This window comes from Bombina bombina, unplaced genomic scaffold (assembly GCF_027579735.1).
Source record: "Bombina bombina isolate aBomBom1 unplaced genomic scaffold, aBomBom1.pri scaffold_1571, whole genome shotgun sequence".
Taxonomy (NCBI): domain Eukaryota; kingdom Metazoa; phylum Chordata; class Amphibia; order Anura; family Bombinatoridae; genus Bombina; species Bombina bombina.
Window position 1 is genome coordinate 19,794 of NW_026511422.1, and position 12,423 is coordinate 32,216.

General features: G+C 42.1%; 1 protein-coding gene across 1 annotated transcript in view; it reads left to right on the forward strand.

Annotated features, from left to right (window-relative positions):
- Positions 1-845: 845 nt before the first annotated feature.
- The window catches only part of LOC128643739 (atrophin-1-like), a gene marked incomplete at its 3' end in the record, with an annotated part of 34,430 nt that continues 22,852 nt past the window's right edge, over positions 846-12,423 (forward strand). The window contains exon 1 of the mRNA XM_053696563.1: positions 846-927. Coding sequence (XP_053552538.1) covers positions 901-927 — 27 coding nt within the window. The remainder of the gene's footprint in view (positions 928-12,423) is intronic.

Here is a 12,423-nt window from a genome sequence, read left to right on the forward strand (position 1 = left end):
AATTGCAATTACATCTTTTGGCATAAAAGTGCTAAGTCTGATATGCAGGTCCCAGCCTTGTCATATGAGTGAACACTCCTGTAACTCGTATAAGGGGTGCGACTGACACAGTTGTATTTCTGTTTAATAAATCACAGTACAGCAGTGTAGCACCATGGGGTAGGGATGTGGGACAAAATACTTTAGTTTTATATTAATCAGTTCTAATCAATTTAAAAGCACCATGTAATAATTTGACTCTTCTATAGTTTGGCAAATATAAACATATCAGACAATTGTGAACACTTTCTGTATATATTTACACCTCGTTTGCTGCTATTGTTTTTCAATCTTGACTTGAAACTGGAGTAGACACAGCTAGCCCCGGTCATTATAATAACGTGCATTGTTTTGTAGTATCTTATCACCTCTGCTGAGTCCAGTATATATACTGTAGGTATAAGGGTTAGGCTTGTGAAGTCTGCAGTGTCTACTTCCAACATTCAACATTGGAAAATCACCATTTCTTAGGTGAAAAATAATTAAAGTTTATTTCATTTTTTTTTTTTTTTACTACATAATTAAATGTTTTATATTACACAATGATATATGATTTGAGAAGGAGTTAATGAAGTTCAGATATTCAGTTAATTACACCAGAAAAGTACAGCATTTAAACCCAGATATTGTACTATAGTTCACCACAGAGTATAGTTACTTTTGTTTTGTACAGTTCGGTGTTGTTTTTTCCTGTTTATATACATCTAATGTCACTCTTTGCAGGACTCACGTGACTGGGCATTTTAGTAGCTCTGATTCCTCATCAACCTCCTGAAGACAACTCAAGTGTTGGTGACCATAATCCACAACTTTATGTTCTGAAAAACTGGCGGGGGAAATGGGGCCTGTGCACTCTGCAGTATGAAAACCCGACAAAACAAAGATTCAGTAAGTTTTAAGCAAGATCACTCAGCAGTTATCATGCTCAAGCTTTCTACACACATGCTCCTTACTCATGGTCACACGCAGCTCATCTCATGCTTCCTGCTCATGCTTCCTGCTCATGGTCACACGCAGCTCATCTCATGCTTCCTGCTCATGGTCACACACAGCTCATCTCATGCTCCTTACTCATGGTCACACGCAGCTCATCTCATGCTCCTTACTCGTGGTCACACGCAGCTCATCTCATACTCCTTACTCATGGTCACACACAGCTCATCTCATGCTCCTTACTCGTGGTCACATGCAGCTCATCTCATACTCCTTACTCATGGTCACACACAGCTCATCTCATGCTCTTTACTCATGGTCACAAGCAGCTCATCTCATGCTCCTTACTCATGGTCACAAGCAGCTCATTTCATGCTCCTTACTCATGGTCACACACAGCTCATCTCATGCTCCTTACTCATGGTCACACACAGCTCATCTCATGCTCCTTACTCATGGTCACACACAGCTCATCTCATGCTCCTTACTCATGGTCACACACAGCTCATCTCATGCTCCTTACTCATGGTCACACGCAGCTCATCTCATGCTCCTTACTCATGGTCACACGCAGCTCATCTCATGCTCCTTACTCATGGTCACACGCAGCTCATCTCATGCTCCTTACTCATGGTCACACGCAGCTCATCTCATGCTCCTTACTCATGGTCACACGCAGCTCATCTCATGCTCCTTACTCATGGTCACAAGCAGCTCATCTCATGCTCCTTACTCATGGTCACAAGCAGCTCATCTCATGCTCCTTACTCATGGTCACACGCAGCTCATCTCATGCTTCCTACTCATGGTCACACGCAGCTCATCTCATGCTTCCTGCTCATGGTCACACACAGCTCATGCTCCCTGCTCATGGTCACACGCAGCTCATGCTCCCTGCTCATGGTCACACGCAGCTCATGCTCCCTGCTCATGGTCACACGCAGCTCATGCTCCCTGCTCATGGTCACACGCAGCTCATGCTCCCTGCTCATGGTCACACGCAGATCAGGCTCCCTGCTCAGGGTCACACGCAGCTCAGGCTCCCTGCTCAGGGTCACACGCATCTCAGCTCAGGCTCCCTGCTCAGGGTCACACGCATCTCAGCTCAGGCTCCCTGCTCAGGGTCACACGCATCTCAGCTCAGGCTCCCTGCTCAGGGTCACACGCATCTCAGCTCAGGCTCCCTGCTCAGGGTCACACGCATCTCAGCGCAGGCAACCTGCTCAGGGTCACACGCATCTCAGCTCAGGCTCCCTGCTCATTTTCACGGACAACCTTGCTTAGGCTATCTGCTCACAGTCATACATATCCAGGCTAAGGTTTTCTAATCATGGTCACACACGGCCAGGCTCAGAATCCCTGCTCTCATCGTCACAGCCTTAGGCTCCCTACTCATGGCCACACACAGCTCAGGCTCTTGGTTACCCATAACCAGGCTCAGGTTCCCAACTCATGGTCATACAGGGCCAGTCTCAGTTATTGAAGACCAGACTACAGCACACTGCTCTTTGTCATACACAGCTCAGCTTAGGCTTCCTACTAATGGTCACACACAGCTCAACTTAAGTTCCCTCCTCAGGCTTAGGATCCCTACTCCAACAAGGCCAGAATCAGGCTCTTTATACATGGTAACCCACAACGTAGCTCAGCTCAGACCCTCTACTCATTGTCATACACATCTCAGCTCAGGCTCCCTGCCCAATATAACAGCCAGGGTCATTTCACACATAACCAGGCTAAGGTCCTTGCTCATGGTTAAACAGCTCAGTTCAGGCTCCCTACTCAATGCTCACAAAACAGTTCAACTCAAACTCTCTACTCATGATCACACTCAGTTCAGTTCAGGCTCTCTGCTCATTGTCACAGCCAGCAAGGCTCAGATTACCTGCTCATTGTCACAGCCAGCAAGGCTCAGATTACCTGCTCATTGTCACAGCCAGCAAGGCTCAGATTACCTGCTCATTGTCACAGGTTTAGGATTCCTTCTCATGGTCACACATAGTCAGGCTCTGTACTCATGGTAACACGAAGGCAGGCTGAGGCTCCCTGCTTATATTTACATACAGCCCAGCTCAGTCACATGCTACCTGCTCAAAGTTACACACAGACATGCTTGTGTATCGTACTCCTGGTCACACACAACCAGACTCTGGCTCCCTGCTCCCGCGGTCAGACTCTGGCTCCCTGCTCCCGCGGTCAGACTCTGGCTCCCTGCTCCCGCGGTCAGACTCTGGCTCCCTGCTCCCGCGGTCAGACTCTGGCTCCCTGCTCCCGCGGTCAGACTCTGGCTCCCTGCTCCCGCGGTCAGACTCTGGCTCCCTGCTCCCGCGGTCAGACTCATGGTTTATTAAAACACTACAATATAAAAAAACACCAGTGGTAAAATTATAAGCGAATGCTAAATGGCCATATATCTAAAAGGAGAGATCCAAATGCTAGGTCTATATATGGATCAAACTTTGCAAAAAAGGTTTAGTCCAAAGTGATGAGGACAGTTATTCGTTAGTAAAACAATCTTCATAAAAACAGCGACAGATACTAAATCTTGCGTCTTGTATCTTAGTGGGTGTGGGTATGAAAGGATAAGTGGATCGCTGTGATTCAGTGGTAATGTGCTAATATTCAGAGGAGCTCCTTGAGTACAAAACCAGAATATGAAACCTCTAGATGCTGGCTTCTCCGCTTCCTCTCGGGTACAAAGTTTACACGTCTAGACCCTCTGGTTTACTCTTACGGCTTGGCGTTTCTCTTAGATCATGCCGTTGTTAGTTCCAGGTCAGGTGGTAATTTTTCAGCCAATCGGGAAGCTGGATTACCGGGAATAGCCAGTGGGAACTTTAAACTTGAGCGATACAATGTTGCCAACAAATCACACTGTTAGCGTATCCACTAAATTAGACTTCAAAAGTCTTACAGAGCGCTCTGTGATCTTGTGTCTTCATACAAAACAGACTTAGAAACAATCCATCGACGCGCTTCAGCTGGTACAGCCTTTTTCAAGATGTCTCTAAGGAGCCCATTCACCCATCTTTTATGTAGATTTACTTCATTGATTGTCCTCCCACTTTTGGAGATTCGGAAGACGAAAGTAAACAAGAAGTTACACCGGACCATGAGACTGTGGTAAATATATCAGGTCATATACAGAGAACTGACTTTTTTGAACTGGAAAAAGATATGCAGAGACTGTATAGGAACATTAAATTAAAAGTCTGGTTCAGTAATGATAATAGCAATAAAATAGATTCCAATGTTGACCGAGGTGAATGGTCATTACAGGCCCTTGGGTTAAGGAAAAAGAGCACCTTTAATCCAACTATAAATAATCCTAGTATCAATACTTTCATCCAATTAGTAAAAAAGACCAAGACCAGGTTCACAAATGGGAGGGGGGTCACCTAGTTAAACTCACTAATTTTACCAAAGAGGATAACAAAGCTATGACTGTATTAAAAAAAGAATAAGGATATTATCCTTAAAGGGGCCGACAAAGGCGGCGCTACTATTATAATGGATAGGTCATACTATGTAGGTAAAATACAGACACAGCTCAGGGACCCCGATACATATAGAAAAATCAGCACCAAACCACTAACCAAGATACAAAAAGAGATACAATTCATATTAAAAACAGCATTGGATAAAGGGGTTATAGATAAGCAATTGGCTGAATTTTTATGTGTATCTGCACCACGTAACCCTATTTTCTTTACAGTCCCTAAGGTTCATAAAGACATAAAAAAAGCCCCCAGGGAGACCTATAGTCTCAAGCGTAGATTCAGTGTATACCAACATATCTATATTTATCAATAAGATTCTGCAGCCGGAGGTGGTTAAAATGTCTAGTTATTTAAAAGATACCAATCTCTTCTTAGAGAAAGCTAAACAGTTAGAATTTCCCTCTGACGGATACCTACTGTACACTGTGGATGTTAAAAGCCTTTATACCTCCATAAAACACGAAACAGGTATTGCAGTCATTAAAAAGAATCTAATGGTGGACAGTGGGTATACTGTTATTCAGAGTGATTTTATTGAACAATTACTTAGACTTATTCTCTATTGGAATTATTTCTTGTTCCAAGATAAATGGTATATACAGACAAAAGGGACAGCCATGGGTTCCAACGTGGCCCCATCATACGCCAACCTCTTTATGAACGAATTTGAGGAAAGGATAGTATACGAACATGAAAAATTCAGAAAACGCGTTTGGTGGGGCGACATTGGAACCCTAATGGATTTTGTTAAAGAGCTAAATTCAATGGTCAGGGGTCTGGTGTTCACAGTGTCTTATGGGGAGGAGATGGTCACCTTTTTAGACACAAAGGTCTATAATAATGGGAATACCCTTAGATTTGACTTGGATACAAAAGACACAGACAAAAATACCCTCCTACAATATGACAGCTTCCACCCAAGACATTTAGTTAACTCACTACCTAAGAGCCAGCTCCTTAGAGTAAAGAGGATTGTGAGTAGAGTAGCAGACTGTGAGATTAGAATGCAGGAAATGACAAAAAAGTTCTTAGATAGAGGGTATCCCCTTAATCTAATGCGAAGCAAGATAGAGGTAATAAAAAATCTGGCTCAGAGAAATAACAAAAAGAGAAGGATAATAGGATGGTCTTCGTGTCTCAGTATAGCCCCCATAGTGAAAAAGTTTCTCAAATTATACAGAAGAATTGGCGTATTCTAAGTGAATGCAACCAACAAGTTGCCCTGTTTAAGGATCCCCCATTAATGGCATTCAGGAGAGTCAAAAGCATTAAGGGCCATCAAATCAAGACAGATGTAGGACCTGGTAAGAAACACAAACAAACAGTGATAGGGACTAGACAGGCAGTTACCCTTGCTTGAATTGCATGAGTTGCAGTTCAATCATCAAGCGCCCTAATTTCTTCCACCCACATAGTGGTAAAAAATATGACATCAAGGGGTTTTATACTTGCGAAACGTCTCATGTTGTGAACCTTATCAAATGCCCGTGATCCCTTGTGTATTTAGGAGACCACACACAAAGTTAGGGACCGCATGAGTCCACACCGTTCTATTATTAGGTGCAAAAATCTAGAGGCCCCTCTGTCCAAGCATTTCCTTGAGAAAGGACATGGTATAAGCCAATTAAGATGGCAGGTCATAGACCATATAAAAACTCCTAGGAATGTCATGGACAGAGAAAAAATTTTGAAATAAAAAGAAATGTGGTGGATCCACAAACTTGAAACACTTCCCCGAAAGGCCTTAATAAAGACTATGACCTAGCTTGTTTTTTCTGATACGGTTATTAAAGATAGTTGTTCAAACCCCAAAATACTGTATTGTACCGCATGTTAAATCTTTGATATATATGTTGGATTTCATTGACAGTCATGCTAATATGTAGACCTATGCCTATGTCCACGACTATACTGTAACCTTGCTCGTGTTTATAAGTTTTATAACCTCAATAAAAACACAAATTATAGAGAGAAAAAAAGATAGTTGTTCAGCTAGTGTTTAGTACTGGTAATCAAGGGGGAACTAGGTGACACAATGTACAACATTGTTACCCTCCGGTAACTTTAATGAGAATGTAAACAATATGCCCAGATTCTTTACCTATAAATTTAAAGATGTATTCCTTGCATGGTGAGGTCCAAAATTCACCAACTTGTGTATAAATATTCAGTAAAGTGTTAAGTAACGTGATAATGTTGTAACATATTGAATTTATAGTAACTGTGTATATGCACTCAATATTGCCTAGATATGTTACAAAATGTTTTTATTGGTGACACAGTAAACAGTACAGAGAATACCCACTAGAGGGAGCCAGTGTACAACTGATGGCAGACTGGCGCCAAAATTATAGTTTAAAACTGTGTATCCTAGTATTGCAATGTATAGCATGACTAAGGGGATTACCCCCGAAACGTTGCTTTTTTATATGTCTGAATAAAGATTTTTGAATATTAGAGGTGCTGTGGACATTACGTTGCTCAAGGACTTTATTTTAGGGGCCTAGTACTGTCCCTAGTCTGCACGAGCACCATACAGCTGTGCTGGTCTTTACTAGCTTATGAAAGAAAAAAATTGGGTTCATTGTCCCTTTAATACTGAACTGATCAAAAACTTCTAGGGTCAATATATAAGATATACAAGATATAAGTATATATCTTAATACTAACTAGTATAAATAATAAAGATTACAAAATGAAAGTGACACAAAGGTCCTATTTAGGACATGGTTAAAAGATGTAGATCCTAATATAATGTCATTATGTGTTGATTCTACTTATTTTAAAGTATTAATAGGTGACCTCTTTATACAGTGTCATTTATACTATATGGTGTGAGACCAAACATTCAGAGAAAAATCCTTTTTACTAAATGAATGTTATATTCAAAATAAAAACTCTAGAAGGGTTTAATATTTAAAGTGCTATTGTAAAAAAGAAATATTAGTGTATAACGAATATATTGACTCTTATTAGCAATATCCATTCCATAATGGCTCTGTTTTAAACCAAAAGATTAGTTCTGCCTCTGTTCTTAAGGTTTTTGTTTATATCACCACCTCTCCAATCTCCCACTATCTTTCTAAAGCCCCAGTATTTAAAACCTTTTGTGTTCTGATTGGGGCTTTCTTTAAAATGTCGGGACAAAAGGTGCCCCTCAAAGCCATGGTCGATATTAGTAAATGCTCGCGTATCCTATCTTTCAGGGGGCGAGAGGTCTCGTGGCTTCTTTCCTATAATCTTCTGTATTAAGGATAACAATTTGTCTGCCTGTTTGATTACTATGTTTTTCTTTTATTCTAGGCTTTTTAAAGCTTTACTGATGTAAATTTATTTAATCAAAGATTGAAAGGTTTCTTTCCCTGCATTAGCTGCAAAGCTTACAGTTTTAGTAATAAGAAAAAAATGTGATATTAAATACTACAAAAAAACAATATGAAATAAGAGACTGTATCAGATGCACTGACAGAAATGTAGTGTATTTGATACAGTGGCCATGTAACAAACAGTATTTGGGGGAGACCTTTCGCCTCCTGAAAGATAGGATACGCGAGCATTTACTAATATCGAGCATGGCTTTGATGGGCACTGTCAGGGTGCCAGGAATCAGACTGAGATGAGAAGTGCAAAAATAATCACACCTTTATTAATAGCAAAAAAATAATTTAAAAAGTCCACAAGTCAAATACCAAGCCAGGAGTCAAAACCAGAGCTGGTAGTCAGACAAGCCGAGTCAGGAGTCAAAGCGAATAGTCAGACGAGCCGGAATCAGGAACAAGGAAAACAGCAGAGTCAGGAACAAGCCAGGGATCAGGTACCAGGAAGGACGTCAGGCAGCCAGGTATTACACAGGAGCTCTCACAAACAGGTCTGAGACAACACAAAGGCACAGCATACTGAACAGAGGCCCTTTAAATAATAAGTGATGACATCACAATTCTGAGACTGCATCCTGTCTCACATGGATGATGCACACCAGTCTGGCCATAAAAGGAAGTGTAGGAAATGAGCAGCATCCCCCACAATGCACCATAGTCAGGAAGAGAGGTGAGTAAAATGGCTGCCAGCTGCACATGGCAAACAACAGGGAAAAAACCCTGACAGGCACCTTTTGTCCCGACATTTTAAAGAAAGCCACAATCAGAACACAAAAAAAGGTTTTAAATACTGGGGCTTTAGAAAGATAGTGGGAGATTGGAGAGGTGGTGATATAAACAAAAAACGTAAGAACAGAGGCAGAACTAATCTTTCGGTTTAAAACAGAGCCATTAGGCCTAAATGCCGAATTGGATCTGAATGCCATTATGGAATAGATATTGCTAATAGGAGTCAATATATTCGTTATACACCTAATATTTATTTCTTTTGCATGATGTACCAAGTCCACGGATTCATCCTAACTTGTGGGATATTGTCCTTCCTGACAGGAAGTAGCAAAGAGAGCACCACAGCAGAGCTGTCTATATAGCTCCCCCCTTAACTCCACCCCCCAGTCATTCTCTTTGCTGGCTCTAAGCAGGAAGAGTAAAGAGAAGAGGTGTTAAACTGTTAGTTTTATTTTATCTACAATCAAGTGTTTGTTATTTTTAAATGGTACTGGTGTTGTACTATTTACTCTCAGGCAGGACATAGATGAAGATTTCTGCCTGGAGGATGATGATCTTAGCATTTGTAACTAAGGTCCACTGCTGTTCCCACATGAGCTGAGGAGTACAGGAAAACTTCAGTGTGAGGAACGGTTTCTTGCTATACAGCAATGAGGTATGTTCAGTCATATTTTCTGCAGAGACTGTGTTAACTCAGAAAGGCTGACAGTATCCCCATTAGGGGAAGGGTAAGCAGTAATCCTAGTGTTATCAGAGGTTTTTACTAGCTTGCATAAAGGGTTAATTTTTTTTGGGCACTCAGTTTGTTATGTGAATTTGGGACAAACGTTTTTGTGTCTGGGAGTAACGTTTTCTGTTTTATGGGACATTTGCTTGAGGGTTCTTTGGGGTTGTTTATAACCCACATGGCTTTCAGGCAGGGTTTGTTAGTTTTGTGTAGGCCCCAGCAACATCAAGTGAGGTGGGCGGGGCCTACATTTACAAGCAGCAAGCAACTTCTCCTGAGGTCCTGAGAGTCTTCTGAGTGACTAATTGAAGATTTAAACCCCATATTATCGCTTCCTAAGGGCAGGTAGGGCCACAGCAGAGCTGTGGCAAGGTGCTTATAGGGGTGTTTAACCGGTTTTAGACAATTATCAATCCGGTTTTTTCATTTGGGGGTCTATTGCTTATTAACTTGTGGTGCAATCCTTCTAAAGCTTAGTGGGTGCACTGTTAAAATTTCAGAAAAATTGAAGCAATTTTAACCTGTTTTGCAGTTCTTGTATGCCTTTTTTTCTCTTAAAGGCACAGTACCCTTTTTGCAAATTGTTTTTTTTTCATTAAATAAAGTGTTTTCCAAGCTTGCTTGCTTTATTACTAGTCTGTTAAACATGTCTGACACTGAGGAAACTCATTGTTCAATTTGTTTAGAAGCCATTGTGGAACCCCCTCTAAGAATGTGTCCCAATTGTACTGATATGTCTATAAATTGCAAACAGCATATTTTGACTTATAAAAGTTGGGCATTAGATGATTCTCAGACAGAAGGAAATCAGGTTTTGCCATCTAGTTCTCCCCAAGTGTCACAACCAGTAACGCCCGCACAAGCGACGCCAAGTACTTCTAGTGCGTCTAATTCTTTCACCTTGCAAGATATGGCTTCAGTTATGAATACTACCCTCACAGAGGTTTTATCTAAGCTGCCTGGGTTGCAAGGGAAGTGCAGTAGCTCTGGGTTAAGAACAAATGCTGAGCCTTCTGACGCTTTAGTAGCCGTATCCGATATTCCCTCACAATGTTCTGAAGTAGGGATGAGGGATTTGCTGTCTGAGGGAGAGATTTCTGATTCAGGAAAGATGTTCTCTCAGACAGATTCAGATATGACGGCATTTAAATTTAAGCTAGAGCACCTCCGCTTATTGCTCAGGGAGGTTTTAACCACTCTGGATGATTGTGACCCTATTGTAGTTCCAGAGAAATTGTGTAAAATGGACAAATATTTAGAGGTTCCTGTTTACACTGATGTGTTTCCGGTCCCTAAGAGGATTTCGGACATTGTTACTAAGGAGTGGGATAAACCAGGTATTCCGTTCTCTTCCCCTCCTGTTTTTAAGAAAATGTTTCCCATTTCTGACACCATAAAGGACTCATGGCAGACGGTCCCTAAGGTGGAGGGAGCTATTTCTACCCTGGCTAAGCGTACAACTATACCTATTGAAGACAGTTGTGCTTTCATTGATCCTATGGATAAAAAATTTGAGGGTCTCCTAAAGAAAATTTTTGTTCATCAAGGTTTTCTTCTTCAACCTATAGCATGCATTTTTCCTGTAACCACTGCAGCTGCCTTTTGGTTTGAGGCTCTAGAAGAGGCTCTTCAGATGGAGACCCCACTAGATGATATTTTGGACAGAATTAAGGCTCTTAAGTTGGCTAATTCTTTTATTAGACGCAGCTTTTCATCTTGCTAAATTAGCGGCTAAGAATTCAGGTTTTGTCATTTTAGTGCGTAGAGCGTTATGGCTTAAGTCCTGGTCAGCTGATGGGTCATCTAAATCTAAGCTTTTGTCCATCCCTTTTAAAGGTAAGACCCTATTCGGGCCTGCATTGAATGAGATCATTTCAGACATTACTGGAGGGAAGGGTCATACCCTCCCTCAGGATAAGTCAAATAAGACAAGGACCAAACAAAATAATTTTCGTTCCTTTCGAAACTTCAAGAGTGGTCCCTCTACCTCTTCCCCTGCTGCATAGCAAGAGGGGAACTTTGCTCAATCCAAGCCAACCTGGAAACCTAATCAGGCTTGGAACAAGGGTAAACAGGCCAAAAAGCCTGCTGCTGCCACTAAGTCAGCATGAAGGGGTAGCCACCGATCCGGGACCGGATCTAGTAGGGGGCAGACTCTCTCTCTTTGCTCAGGCCTGGGCAAGAGACGTTCAGGATTCCTGGGCAGTAGAAATTGTAACCCAGGGATACCTTCTAGATTTCAAGGATTCCCCTCCAAGGGGAGGTTCCATCTTTCTCAATTGTCTGTAAACCCGACAAAAAGAGAGGCGTTCTTACGCTGTGTAGAAGACCTTTTTACCATGGGAGTGATCTGCCCAGTTCCAAAAGCAGAACAGGGGCAGGGGTTCTACTCCAATCTGTTTATAGTTCCCAAAAAGGAGGGAACCTTCAGACCAATTCTGGATCTCAAGATCCTAAACCAATTCCTAAGAGTTCCATCTTTCAAGATGGAGACCATTCGGACTATCTTACCATTGATCCAGGAGGGTCAATATATGACCACCGTGGACTTAAAGGATGCGTATCTGCACATTCCTATCCACAAAGATCATCACCAGTTCTTCAGGTTCGCCTTTCTGGACAGGCATTATCAGTTTGTGGCTCTTCCTTTCGGGTTGGCTACGGCGCTGCAAATCTTCACGAAGTTGCTAGGGTCCCTTCTGGCGGTTCTAAGGCCACGGGGCATAGCAGTGGCGCCTTATCTAGACGACATTCTAATTCAAGCGTCGTCCTTCCAACTAGCCAAGTCTCACACGGACTTAGTGTTGGCCTTTCTAAGGTCTCACGGGTGGAAAGTGAACGTAAAAAAGAGTTCTCTTTCCCCCCCTCACAAGAGTTTCATTTCTAGGGACTCTGATAGACTCGGTGGACATGAAAATATTTCTGACGGAGGTCAGGAAATCAAAGATTTTGTCCACCTGCCGAGCTCTTCATTCCATTCCTCGGCCGTCAGTGGCTCAGTGTATGGAGGTAATCGGACTAATGGTAGCGGCAATGGACATAGTTCCGTTTGCTCGCTTGCATCTCCGACCACTGCAACTATGCATGCTCAATCAGTGGAATGGGGATTATGTGGATT